Source organism: Scatophagus argus, chromosome 7 (genome assembly GCF_020382885.2).
Source record: "Scatophagus argus isolate fScaArg1 chromosome 7, fScaArg1.pri, whole genome shotgun sequence".
NCBI classification, from domain to species: domain Eukaryota; kingdom Metazoa; phylum Chordata; class Actinopteri; family Scatophagidae; genus Scatophagus; species Scatophagus argus.
In genome coordinates, this window is record NC_058499.1 from 9,723,673 (window position 1) to 9,737,199 (window position 13,527).

At 43.0% G+C, this 13,527-nt stretch overlaps 2 protein-coding genes across 2 annotated transcripts; both read right to left on the bottom strand.

Moving 5' to 3' along the window:
* Window positions 1–1,428: 1,428 nt before the first annotated feature.
* On the bottom strand, window positions 1,429–11,561 carry slc17a6a (solute carrier family 17 member 6a). The gene is made up of 12 exons (XM_046393792.1): window positions 10,808–11,561; window positions 9,002–9,257; window positions 8,409–8,527; window positions 7,391–7,505; window positions 6,302–6,389; window positions 5,987–6,073; window positions 5,627–5,769; window positions 5,390–5,539; window positions 4,533–4,665; window positions 4,331–4,441; window positions 4,119–4,246; window positions 1,429–3,198 (listed from the first exon to the last, which is right to left on the bottom strand). Exons 1-12 carry the CDS (start codon window positions 10,891–10,893, stop codon window positions 2,869–2,871), a joined length of 1,746 nt encoding a protein of 581 aa, XP_046249748.1. The 5' UTR covers window positions 10,894–11,561; the 3' UTR covers window positions 1,429–2,868.
* A 109-nt stretch (window positions 11,562–11,670) lies between these two features.
* On the bottom strand, window positions 11,671–13,198 carry LOC124061672 (P2Y purinoceptor 4-like). The gene has a single exon (XM_046393798.1). It carries the CDS (start codon window positions 13,056–13,058, stop codon window positions 12,060–12,062), a length of 999 nt encoding a protein of 332 aa, XP_046249754.1. The 5' UTR covers window positions 13,059–13,198; the 3' UTR covers window positions 11,671–12,059.
* Window positions 13,199–13,527: the final 329 nt, after the last annotated feature.

A 13,527-nucleotide genomic window follows, 5' to 3' on the forward strand; every position in this document is an offset into this window, starting at 1 on the left:
TGTCGGTGAATGAATTACCATGTGAACCTGTTTGTACAATTTAGCACATTCTGCACATGCCAATGCGTGTGTGCTGACATACAACACCCTCTGCACATACGGGGGTCTAGACATCATTATGCTACTATAAAACATATATATTCATACTGCTTATCTGTCAGGGTGGCAGGGGGACATATATATTCATATTTTGTATATGCACTATATGTTCCATATTAAATTTTTCATTATTCTTTTTTCCCCACAATTTTATAGACTTTTATCAGGTAAGATTAGCAGAAATTTTCAGCTACTCCTTTTTTTTTAATTGTTTTCTTCTTGTTGTATTTTCTCAGGTTGAATTTTTTTCTAGCCTGACTTTCATGAAATCAATAAAATCTATCAATAAAACCCTTAATATTTCAAAAAGGAAGTTACCAATTTTCGTGGGAGGGCATCATCACATGACAAAGCTGAGTTCATGTTTCACCTTGTAAAGTCAGTATTGTGAAGCCATTGAATTTGTTTCTAAAAGATGCTTGTTTTGTTGAAAATGTAGAAATCTGATCGTACTCTACAGCTACACTCACCGTACGTTACAACTGCATTTAATTAACTGTGCTGTCAACATGAACATAATCCATGTCTCATATGCTGCATTTTAATTCTGTGTTTATGTCGATTGTTTCTCTAGCAAAGATGACAACCAGGAAATACGGTATTAACTTCAAGGGTAGCAGGGCCTTCCTTTGTCACCAACATTTCTTCTGAATTCAAACTTTTATTAGAAGCTTTTTTTTGTTTTATAACTCCCAACACGTTCCGGGGTATTGATTTGCCATGTGATGAGATTTAATGCAGGAGCTGGGTCAATAGCTGAACGTGTTGCATGTAAAGCCGCTGACCTCAGTTGTGCAGAAGAACAGACACTGTGAGGGAAAACAGGGCGTGTTTCTTTCTCACTTGTGCCTCTGATCGTTCTTTTTCCACAGAAATTAAGTGTGAGATGCTGCTGGCCCGATGTGATGTGCTGAGAGAATTAATCAGTTCATCACATCTACATGACACCTCTGCAGCACATTCTACGCGGCAGACAATGATTCTGGTTTGTAGGGATGTAAACCCCAGTAATAGTATTAACATTGCTGTTCTCTCTCCTTTTACCAATTACCAAGCTACCAGGTTCAATACTCTTTCCTGGACTCAAGAGACCTCAGCCATTGATTTGCTAATGAGGAACGAGGAGAGAACAGGAGATGCATGATGCCGATTGGAGAAGGTGTTTAACTGGTTAGGTAGTCCGCCTCCAGTCTCTGAGGACCACAAATATTCAAATAAACAGCTGCAACACACTCCAGTATATCACATCGACACACAAGATGAAATGATGACTAAGAATTACAAAAACATCACTTTTTTTTTTTTTTTTATAAAATGATATGAGTATTTTTATAACACTTTTCGACATCAACATACCTCTTCATTAAACACAATAATAGAAGCCATAAAATCACATTTATCTGTTTTACATAAACTTCAGGCACAAAGCCATAATAGCATCTTTTGGTCATATTAAACATTCTTATATATTCATATATTTTTAAACATCCTTGCAGATTTCATACAGCAAATGAAGAAAGTATTCAAATGGCAAATAAAGTCAGGTGGAAGAGCCTATTATATTAATTCATGTGGTCCACTCAAACGTGACAATATCAAAGTGTCCATAAATTACTTTTGGTGACAGTGGGAACAACCGAGAAACACCAAGGGATCACTAAAACCTGGTTGTTCATATACAGTACTGCATTCCTCGCCGTCAAAATGCAACAATACGTCCTGCATCATGAGCACTAAAGCTGGATTCTCCAGACACTAGTAAATTTGTTAAAACACACACCTTAATGTTGATCATCACATGACTCCAAAACAATTACAGTTAGATACAGCAAGCCAGCGTTACATTACAAAACAGAATGTGATGGGTGGCGGCTGGTACACAGAATTTATTGCAGTGCACACCAAACATCAATAAACAATGTCTTCTGAGCGATCGCCTTCAAAACTCTTTTGATTTGTCTCACATCACAACTGGAACCTGATTATGAAAGTTCATTTTATTATTTCTAATGGCAGAAGACGCTTATCTAAGAACAAAGCAGCAGGCTGAATGTGGACTATCAATGACGGTGAGGCGGCTGCATCTGAAACATTGATCTGAGCAAATTCATGCAACAAACACACACTAAAACTCTACGGTTCAACCCCACTCACGCTATTTTTGTCATAGTGTATTACAGGCCTCGCTTGAGAAGAAGAGGACCTTTTTTGCAAGCAGACATCTCCCTGAAAAGGTACTGTCCATGAAAAATATGGCCTTTTATATCAATGTTAACACAGATCAACGACCCAAAATCCACAATAGTCTCACAGAAACAGTATACAGGTATATACAATACATAAAACACATTTGAGAAACAGAATAGAATCTTGTTTTAGAATACTTATAGTTTCAGTGCAATCAGAGTGGTATTTCAGAGAAAGACCCTACGTGATGGTCAACTGCAGTGTCATCTGGCTCATGTTGTTCAAGTAGATTGATGAGGTTTGGGTGCCTAAGAAGTACAACATAGGCCTGCAGTTTTCTTTGTAACCGCTCTCTGCTATAGTGAAGCCCTACAGTAGGTAGATGTGACGAGAAATGTGTGAGACTCTAATGAGGATTGTTCTGCATTGCAATGAACTATTTCTATACACTGGCTTTTTGAAACTACTAACTGTTTTCATCGAATACACAGAATGGATTTAAATATCTAAGATAATGCTTATTTGTGCAATCGGTGACGGAGAGTCTGTTTTCGAAAGCAGACTCACCACAGCTGTCTGGTTTTAAGAGTAGCCACGCTCAGAATACATCTTTCCCGCCGGTTCCTGCACATACTCCTCCGTCTTATCCCAGTCCTGCACCCAACCTCCGTTGAGCTGAGCGGTGGCCCCGTAGCTTTTAGCCGGACCGCCCATTGCGCCGTAACCCTGTGTGATGTCACCTGTCTCCTCGGCCAGTTCATCCTCATCAATGAAGCCACACTTCTCCTCGCTGGTGTCTTCAGGGTCGGCCCATGGCTGTTTCTCCCCGGATGCAAAGATTCCATAAAACACCACACCCCCGTAATGTACAAGGGAGGCAATGAGGAAGACATACTGCCACTCTTCCCGGGTCTAGAGACAGAAGACAATTGCAGTCACACTGAGTCACATCTCAAACTTCTTCGCTTTGTATATTTTCTCAAATGACTTCTTATTGTGAGCAACGGGCTCTGAAATCTTTTGTCTGTGCTCTTCCCACAACTACTAGCTAACCCGTCCAGCATATCAAAACAGACCTAACATACCTTCATAAGAAGTTTACTTGTGCTGCCATGCTATTGTTCCAGTAGCCCATCATTCTGAAACCCCTGAAGCAGAGAAATGTCCCACTGGACTGCAAGGCATTTTTTGCCCAACCAGAAATAAGCCATCTTTCTGGCCTTACACCAAACAACATACCCTAACCTTTATCCTAAACCCTAAACCCAATACTAAGATATTAAGGTAAAAAAAACTTCAGGGAAAAGTCTGTAGCTTTGCACAGCAGCGCGATTTTGTGTACATGGTAATAGGCTGTTGGACAAATGGGCTTTCAGGCTAATGGGACTTCTTTCAGATTAATGGAGCTTTGGAGTAATGGGCCATTGGCACAATGGGCAATCCTTATATCCTAATCCTTATATCTGCATTTCTAAATAATGTGGATGAAGTCAGAATAATTAACTGAACCCTAGTTGTATCTCCATCACTCAACTCTCAACTCAATGGTGGTGCACTGTTTTCGCCCGACCACAGCCACTTTCAAGCAATCTGATGAAATCTGTAGGATTCCATTTTAAATCCCTCTTGTGACATCGTAGTACAAAAGCTAAAGATGCTCTCAAAAATATCATTTCACTGTGACTTTGAGTTTAGTCTTCCCAAACATTAACAATAGTAATGGATTTTTTTGTAATGAAGAATTTGAAACAACCTTTTTCTCAAAGTTCCTATCTGCATTATTGTTAATCCGCATTAATATTTGCATGAGCGTATAACTAAAAATGTCTCACCTTGTTCTTTGTCATGGCTCCTACTATTAGAGGGCAGACCATCCCTGACAGGGTACCCACGCCATTGGATATGCCCATGAGGATGCTGGCGTAGCGAGGAGCGATGTCTAGATGGTTGACGTTGAAACCTGCAACAACAAAGTGTCAGCATTCTGAGGTTTGTGCACTTTTGAATGGGACAAAACTCAAAAATCCATTGTTTCAAGACTCACCTGATATTGCAAATCCACTAAAACCCACCGCCAGCACTAAGAATGAGATGGCCACCCCCTTACTGTGAGAATAACCAACCACCAATAAGAGAGTAGCCTCCATGCCGAACCCTATGAATGACAAGACAAGAGTTGAGTGATGGGCTGATGAAGAGTTCTTCCAGGATATCATGGTAACAGAAGAAGAAGATCAAAGCCTCACCCCCACAGTTCATGATTTTCCGGACCGTAGTCGTGGACATGATGTTGTGGGTCCGCAGGTAGTCCGCTAACTGGCCGCCTAAGGGTACGATGATGGTCATGACCAAGTGAGGGAGTGCCGACAGTATTCCAACCTGAGAAACCATCAAACACTCATCTGAAGCATACGTGACAACTACAAAGAGGCTGTCATAACAAAGGTTTCTGTCTCAGACCAAGTCTTTGTGTCGATTTCTACACCTGACTCCACGTGAGCAAAGACTCACCTGCTGTAATCACAGCAGCTCACCCTGAAGCCGAATAACACCTGTCAAATCGGCTTGATTCACGCCTAACACTCTCCAGGGAGGAGTACAGGTTATGAAATTTCAAAATTAAGTGGAATCTGTTGCCTTGTCTGACAAAGTGACTTGTGGACAGTGGGAGCAGAATATGACCAAATCATGAATAAATCCTAATCTTCAGGGGCTTCTTTCATAATGATACATGTCAAGGAGAATTTGACAGACAGTCAGTCAATCCTGTGGTACGCAGAAAATATTACATATTAGGCTACGTGTTCTTTCAGTTCAATTCAGGACTGCAGAAAGCCTTTCCAGAGAAAGAATCCTAAATATTTCATTGCACCACATATTAACTGTAGAGGGCTCACATTTGGTCGATTTAAGCAATATATATTCCCTTGCAAGTAAGACGTTTCCCCACATGTTTAAAACTTCTTAGCACTCTTAATTAGCATTTTCTTACATTTTTCTTCATGTCTGAGAAACACTTAATTTGTAATTCTGAACATTAGAACACATGATACTGAAAGATATTTTTAATGCTGACACCACACACTGTAAGGGGTTTATTTACCTTGCTGATTTCAAAGCCAAACACCTCTTCAAAGTATGCAGGCTGGCTAATGAGGAGGAGATAAAAGGTCCAGCTCCTGCAGAAGTTGGCCACGATGATTGCATAGACGGGCATGGAGGAGAAGAATTTCCTCCAGGGGGTCTTGAATTTCTATTTAAAAAGCAAACAGAAACTCAGCTGGAACGTACAGCACTTGATGTGATGCTTTAAGTCAGGGGATACAGACTGAGAACTCACTTCCATTGCACCCATCAGCTGGGCGCTCTCTCCGATGCTCTCCTCGATGTACCGGCGCTCCTCATCAGTGATGGTGGGATGCTCCGCGGGACTCTCATAGGACGTTAAGATCCAGAACATGTACCACAGTATCCCAAAGCATCCTGGACAGATCACGAGAGATGCCGTCAAGAATCGAGCACCTCAGTTCATAACAATCTCATGCTGCAGAGCCAAAACTTAATTTTAAATTCTAGTGGACATCCCAAAGGTGTCAGAGATACCACATATGTCACACTTTAATTTGTAAATGTTTCTTTTGCAAGTTGACCTGGTCTCAGGTGTAAAAAAATAAAATCAGTTCATGACAGCGAGACTCACCATACACATAGAAGACAGAGGACCATCCTGTGTACTGGACCAGGATCCCAGCCAGAGGCATGGCTATCACTGCACCAGCGTAGGATCCTGAACAAGACGAAACATCATGACTGAGCAGAATTTGATCCTGGCTCCTCATTCAGAAAGCAGCGTTGTCACACTGTTGGGTGACAAATGTGCTCAAATACATGTTTACATACATTTCAGGATAGTTTGTCATCCAAAACCTTTCAGTGCACAAAGTAACATGATGATAACATCTGTATGACACCTATGAGTCACAGAAACATGACTGTGTGTGTGTACACTTTATACCACAGAAGGAGATGGTTGCCAGACGACTTCTTTCCAGTGGTGGAGCCCATTTACTCCAGATCCCATGGCAGGCTGGGTAAGTCACTCCCTGCACAGTGACAAGTGACATTTAGCCACATTATGAACACACACGCAAGGATAATATTTCATTTCATTTCATTAAATTTCATCTGATTTTTTTTTCTCTCAGTTTGCGGCAAATTATCTCTCTGTAAACTGTTTGATAAATTCATCGATAAATTTTACATCTAATTTCCCCACCTTCAGTCAAGAGAATTTACAGATGAAGGTATTCGGCTTGACTGACGTTTCTGATCTCATTTGCCAGAGACGTAGAAGCCAAATTGTAGTTAATAACAAACAAACTGACATGCAGGGTAGCTGACCTTTCTAATCGAGACTAATAGGTGAGGTGTGAGTCAGTGAAAATTCAGGCTGACTACCCACTTCATGAAAAAAAAACTGTATTGCTTCCATTAAATCTTCATTAGACACTAAGTGGCATACAATCAACTATTGATAGACACAAATTGCTGGGGCCTGCAGTGGGAGACACCCTGAAATGCTAATGTTTAATTTGCAGTAATAAGTCGATGGGCGCTGAACACAGGCAGCTCTCTTTCTCAATGGTCATGAGCTGCTATTGAAACGACAGTATGCAGCAAAACAAACTAACAAAAGAGGATGACCTTCAGTCTGATAATAGCATCTCTCTCTGAAACCTTTTTTTTCCTTTCTATGGAGCTGTGGGAGCCGTCTGCATCAAGTGGTTTTTATCTCTTTTGTTCCGTGTTCCTGTGTGAACACTGGGCTGCTTTGGCCAGCTACACCAACACTCATAAGCCCTTATATTCTGGGTTTTATGCTGTTTGTGGACCAATCTGACAATTGTATGTTATGAATGGAATATTCTACACAATGGGCTTCAGTTTTCAGTTCAGATTCAAATAAAAAGCGATCGACGTGGTCAAACACAGGATGTCAGAATAGTTTCAGGAGAGGCTGAGTTCAGCTCTCAGCTTGATAATGAGGCATCATTTTAGAGTCTTTGAAAGGTCAGGGTGTGATGGGCAAACCGTGCATCAGTACCTCCACCAGCCCTTGTAATATCCTCACAAAGATGACACATCCGTAGTGCACCCGGGCAGCAGAGGGAATGAACATGTTCAGGGTGGATGTCAGCACAATGGCAGCGCCAAAAACTCTGTATAAACAGCGTGTTGGGATTATTTGTCAGAATATTACCAAAACAAGATTGTTTCATTCAACCAGATACATGGCAGCAATTCTGATCAACTTCAAGTGCTTCAGAGAGATTAAAGCAATAAGTGATGAAATACCTTATACAGTGTGATACTGTGTGAATCTTTTCTACGTACTGTAAGAGTAAATGCTGATAAAGAAGATAAATCAATCCTAATCAGATGGCTCACACACACACACACACACACAACAGGCAGTCGGTTTCCAGGGGAGTGAAGACAGGAGGTGTTTGCAGCAGAAGGCGTCAGTGGGCTCAGCTGACTTGGCTTGATGAGGCTCTTCAAAGATTAGCATCTTATTTGGCTCCCTTTAACTCATGAAAAACCTAACAATTACATAATTTTGCTATATAAGAATTAATACTGTGACCTTATCCCACTTTGGTGTCCTTTTATCTCCTTTTTATATGTCGCGGTTTGCCCTGTATTTACATGACTTTTGCTCAGTTTGGTCTAATTGTAGTCAACTAAAGCAGTATCGAGGAGGTTGTGGCCATTGAAATCATACTGCAATCATTACTCATAACCGCGTCTCACACAGGGTGTTGGCTGATGTGGTTGCCATGCCTCTGAACATAAAGGATTAGACATGGTGGCCCCATGGGAGCTCATTAACATGAGGAGGCACGCCTGGTGGGCATCAGCCAAATCCCCAGTTTAGCTGCTGTAGGGTCAGACTGCTGTCTTCAAACCAGGGGACCGACAACCGTCGACTGACAAATTACACCCACATTTCCTTTAACAATGAGAAGAGGAACATGTCTACTGCAGGGAAACTCATATTTGGAAATCTTTTTATTCATATCCCACCTTGCACTGTTCGAGAAACTACTGAGTGCCGTTACCTGTTTGCAGCCAGTCTGGAGGATATATACCCTCCAGGAATCTGGGTGACTATGTAACCCCAGAAGAAAGATCCATGAATCATCCCCACAGTCTCCGGATCCCAGTTGAATTTTGCTTTCTTTTGGACACACAGAAAAATAAAGACAAATTTTCAGTGCTTCTCCATTATGCTGCGGGGAAAAAAATGAATAAATAAATAAATGATGGATAAAAATAAAAATCAAACAGATCTAACACTGTGAAACATGGCCCGTTCGTTATAAGTGCAATCAAAATGCTTCTTTCACAAGTGTGAAATGGCCTGCCGTCACTGAAAATAGTTTCAGAAAGATATCTGTTTAATTTGCTGCTGTGACATCTTTGAAACGACACCAGTCGGTATACAAGCATATTTTTAGAAAAATTAAAAAGCAATCGGCCTAAAAATAAAACAGACTTAATTCCTTCTGCTTACTATCCAGGCCCAACGCCTGAAATGTATTTGTAAAAGTACATATACAGGCAGGAGTGTGTGTGTGAGTGTGTGTGTGTGTGAGGGTGTGTTTGTGTGTTGGGGGGGGGGGGGGGGTAACGGGGCGGAGTTTACAGGCACCTCTTTGATGATGATCTTGCCGTTTTGATGGATTGTGCTGTTATTGACCATGCTGACGATGGCCACACCCAAGTTACACCGGATACCGAAGGAGATGCAGAAGCCGATCCCGCTCAGCATAGCGATGATGTATCTGCGCGGAAGCCCGAAGCACGTGCAGTCACACAGGGGCGCCTTCCGCTCCTGCTCCGCCGCTGGTCTGCCATCCTCAGTCAGCTCGATCGCCTCACCTGTCTGCTGCCGCTTCTCCAGCCTCCTGCACCGCGAGCCGATGAGATGCTCTTTGTTTTCTTTTATATATATACATTTGTTTTGTTTTGTTTTTTTTTATTGTTTTTTAGATTAAAGCCAGATGTCGACACTTGGATGTATGAAATCAAACATGCAGACAGACTGGGCTGCTTTTAAGGGAATCAGAAGCGCGAACTATGATTGGAGAATATGTTGATTTTCCGCATAAACAGCGTTAAAAAATCGCCCGTATGTTCTCACGTGCTTGTCCGCGCGCCTCTTGCTGTGGCTATTTGCGTCTTATAACGTGGAGGAACTGAGCTTTCATCTTTACTTGGTGTTCTTTCAGCGTCAGGCCCTCACGATGTCTTCATTTACTTCTTTTTAATTTGGCTCAGGCCTCTCAAAGCCTTTTTTTAAAAGTTACAGCCAAACTGCTTTGTTTTTTTCGTTTCTTTCTCTGCTGATGTTTAATGTTTGTGTAAAAGAAAGGCTCGTTGGCAAAAACGACCTTAATACCGCATTGCAGCAACATCAGCACCGCCGTTGTTTAGAGTTAAATTTGTCACCTTTCATTATTATTTTTTATTTTAACTGTCTCGCTCATAAACGTGACATTTGGCTTTGGTTCCCTCCCCGTCAGATTTGTGCGCAGAAGTGTAATGTTTAATGTGAAAACTAAACGCTGACACGTGAAGGCCTCATCCAGCGCACTAACAGGCCTGCTTACAGCCTGAACGAAACCAACACATTTTTCTCTCTCTCTCTTTCACATCTTTGAGTCACGTTTCAGTGTTGCGGCTTGGAATCAAATTCATCAACATCGACTCATATTTAACCACCAAAAACAAACGAATAAGGTGTCTGCCTTCACAAATAGTCACCTAAATGATGGATATTTTATACTAGCTGCGTGTTTTCAGGTGATTTGTGTAAAAAACAAAAAAATAATCGTTTCCTGGCTTTAATATTTACCCAATGGTCATTTTATTCGCATTTCTAGCGAAAATTAAGGCATAATTCATTTTTTTTTTACATCTGAAAAACTGTTCCTCCACATCCCGCTCCCTGACTCTGACTTTAAACTGTTTTACGCTCATTTATCCGTTTTCCACATCTCATTCAGATCCTTCTGACAGCAGAAATAACGCAGGAAGTCAATTGATATGAAGTCCATCGATCTTGAATTAACACAGATGGATACGTAAGGTAATAGATATCCTCCGACCTTGTGTCACGACTCGCTCTGTTTCATTAATTATTAAAAAACACCCACAGCTGCTGGTGGAGGGGGCCATCCTCCAGGGAAATATCTCATCCTTAAATATTCGGGCCACACGACTCTGCGTTCAGCATCCTGTCCGTGATTCATCTCATAAAGAAGAGATTTTCCCTCCTGAGTCCATTGTAATTCCGTAATAAGCACGTTTAAAATCAGAGCACTTTCTAATCTGTGGTGTTAACATCTGGATTTTTTTTTAAATTATTATTATTATTATTTTGTCTAATTTGTCATAAATACATTTAAGTGAGTGAGTGCAAAACATGCAGAAATTGGGAATTTCTTCGCCTTACCTGTACAGGTTCCCGAGGGCCTTTCCTGCGATTTGTTTTAGCCCCTCTTTAGTGGTGGGCAAAGCTCTCTCCTTTCCTGGCTCCATTTCCAAATTATCTTCTAAAAATTCTATAGTGCTATAATAAAAAGAAGCGCCGCATTAATGAGCATATTGTTAAGATATTAATCCATAAAACGAACCTCGGTTTTTGTTTTTGGGGGGTTTTTGTTTAAAGCAGCAACCGTCTCGATGTCCTGAAAGATGAGGCAGAAAATGGAGACAGAGGGGAAACACGTTCAGTCTGAAAGGGCTGGTTTCACAGTCACAAAACAGCAGTCAAATAAGTCCGCTTTTGCCTTGCGCAATGTTAATCCATGCAGTGCCATCTTCAGATCCAGTCAGCGATTAGAAAACCGCAAAACAGCACATAAGAAGTTGACGATTTTGTCTTTGAGAGGCGAGAACAGTGGAAAAATGTTGAGCTGGTGCAGGTTAAGAGGAGCTCCGGTCTAATCTGAGGAGAGGATCTCCGGTGAGGCAGCGTTCCGGAGGTTTCAGCACCGCGGACAGCGCGCGCAGCTCACCTGCCTGTCAGCAGCTCCGTGCGGCGCCCCTCCTCCCTCCGGTCCCAACGCTCCCCTGCTCCCATTCAGTCACTCCTCCAAAATCTGTCTGCAAATTGCTTAAACTCCCCTCTTCATTTCTATCTAACAGATTAGAAAAGCGTTTAAGGATGTGCTCCTATCACTTATAAATCACTCGCTGCAGCAGGCACAAAGCAAACCTAAACCCCCCCAACACACCCACCCACCCTGCCCTTCCTCTACATCCGGTTATTTCTCGGTTTTAGTTCGACCGGTGGCGTTTACAGACAGTGTAAAACCTAAGGGACAAATTGGGGTGAACGATTTGCTTTCACTAAATTGACTAAACTGTGGATTCTAATATATTTTTTCCCCCGCGGGATAAAAGAAAGACACGCTGTTCACGCTTGTGGATCCAGACTGTAAAGTACAGTATGCAGTCAGCCACGCAGAGGCGGTGTTGTGTAAGGACGTTAATGAAACCTAAGCTCAGATATGAGATAGAAAATGAAATTAAATAATGAAAGTGGAAACCGTTGTCATGTACAGTGTATTTATCTTAGAGCTCATACCGCCACTAAAAGAAACGAGTGAAATCCTGGTTTTCTGTACAGTTTCATGTTTGACAGAGTAAAATAGATAGATATTATAATAGAAGATAGATAATACTCATTTACTCTACATGTCTCATGAGGATCTGGGTGCAGGCTCCTCGCACACAGGTGTGACAGCACACATCTCCTGCCTTGTCCTCGCCACCATCCGGGCCCGTTTAGACACCGCTGATGCCACCTGCGTACCTGAACACTGAGGAAACATGGCAACAAAAGTGTCGTGAAACTCCCTCCTGAACTGGCCGCCTATACAGCAGCTAAACAGAGGGTTGATGCAGGTGATGAGGCTGCAGAAGCACATCTCCAGGGCGAAGGCCAGGTCTGCATGGCGCCAGTAGGCGGGGCTGTCAGGGTAGACCGCTCTAACTATGATGGCGGCGTTGCGGCTCAGGTGGTAGGGCAGGTAGAACAAGGCGAAGAGGACCAGCGCTGCGGTCAGCACCCACCGGAGCCGCCGCTGCTTGTGGTGCGGATCGGGGCGGCGGGGCCGGTGGCGCAGCTCTCTGACGCTGCGCAGGCCGCAGCAGCAGATGGAGAGCAGCGGGAAGATGAAGCCGATCGTGGTGCATACAAGAGAATAGGGGAGGCTCTCCCCGGTCTCACTCAGCAGTATGTACAAAGTACAGATGGTGCGGTTGCTCCCGGGGCAAGTCTGCATCAGGCTCATAGTGCCAACAGGTGTGCTGAGGAGCAGAGTGAACACCCAGACCGCCACACACAGCAGGCAGGTCTGCCTCCGGCCCAGCAGCACCAGAGAGCGCAGCGGGTGCACTATGGCCACGTACCGATCCACACTGATGCAGGTGACGAAGAAGATGCTGAGATAAAAGTAGTTGTGGTAGAACATCCTCACCGCTCTGCAGAGCGTCAGCCCCACCCTCCAGTACAGGTGGTCCAGGTGGTAAGCGATGAGGAAAGGCAAGGCCAGCAGCCACAAGGTGTCAGCCAGGGTCAGGTTGAAGAAGAACACAGTGCTGCGCGTCCATCGCCGCAGACGGTGGAAGAAAACCCAGAGGGAGAGCAGGTTGAGGGGAAGCCCGAGGATCAGAACCGCTAGGAAGAAGGACGGCATCACGTAGAGCTGGACCACCGCTAAACCCTGATTTATGTCCAGGTTGCAGAAGGCTTCCTCTGGAGGCTGGATGGGCACAGCAGGTCTATTACATGATAGCTGTTATCTTCACTTTGTTCATCATTAGCTTCAACACTTGGGCTTCAGTATATAAAAAAAAGGTCTATGAACATATAGTGGATCCTATAGCAGTTGGCAAACACGCTGCTGAAAATCTGTATTTGTCCTTCCATAATCGTCTTAATGATAATAAAATGTTTAAGGTCACGGTGAACCTTTCCAACCTACCTGAACCTGAGCGTTGCCCATGTCTTTGTTACAGTGGCTTCTCTGTGAGCCAAGAGGGGGGAAAAACATGCCAATATATTTTGGTATAAAAACACACCCACCAGTGAGAGCAAACACTGGATGGATATCAGTGTTCTCTCTGACCATCTGTTATGTGAACAGCAACTTTCAAGCCCTCAGC

Coding starts and splice junctions, on each gene's coding strand:
- LOC124061672 (XM_046393798.1), bottom strand. CDS start 13,058: ATGCCGTCCTTCTTCCTAGCGGTTCTGATCCTCGGGCTTCCCCTCAAC.
- slc17a6a (XM_046393792.1), bottom strand. CDS start 10,893: ATGGAGCCAGGAAAGGAGAGAGCTTTGCCCACCACTAAAGAGGGGCTA. Junction 6,390..7,390: donor TATTACAAGGGCTGGTGGAG/GTACTGATGCAC, acceptor GTCACTGTGCAG/GGAGTGACTTACCCAGCCTG. Junction 4,666..5,389: donor TTGGCTTTGAAATCAGCAAG/GTAAATAAACCC, acceptor ATGGTTTCTCAG/GTTGGAATACTGTCGGCACT.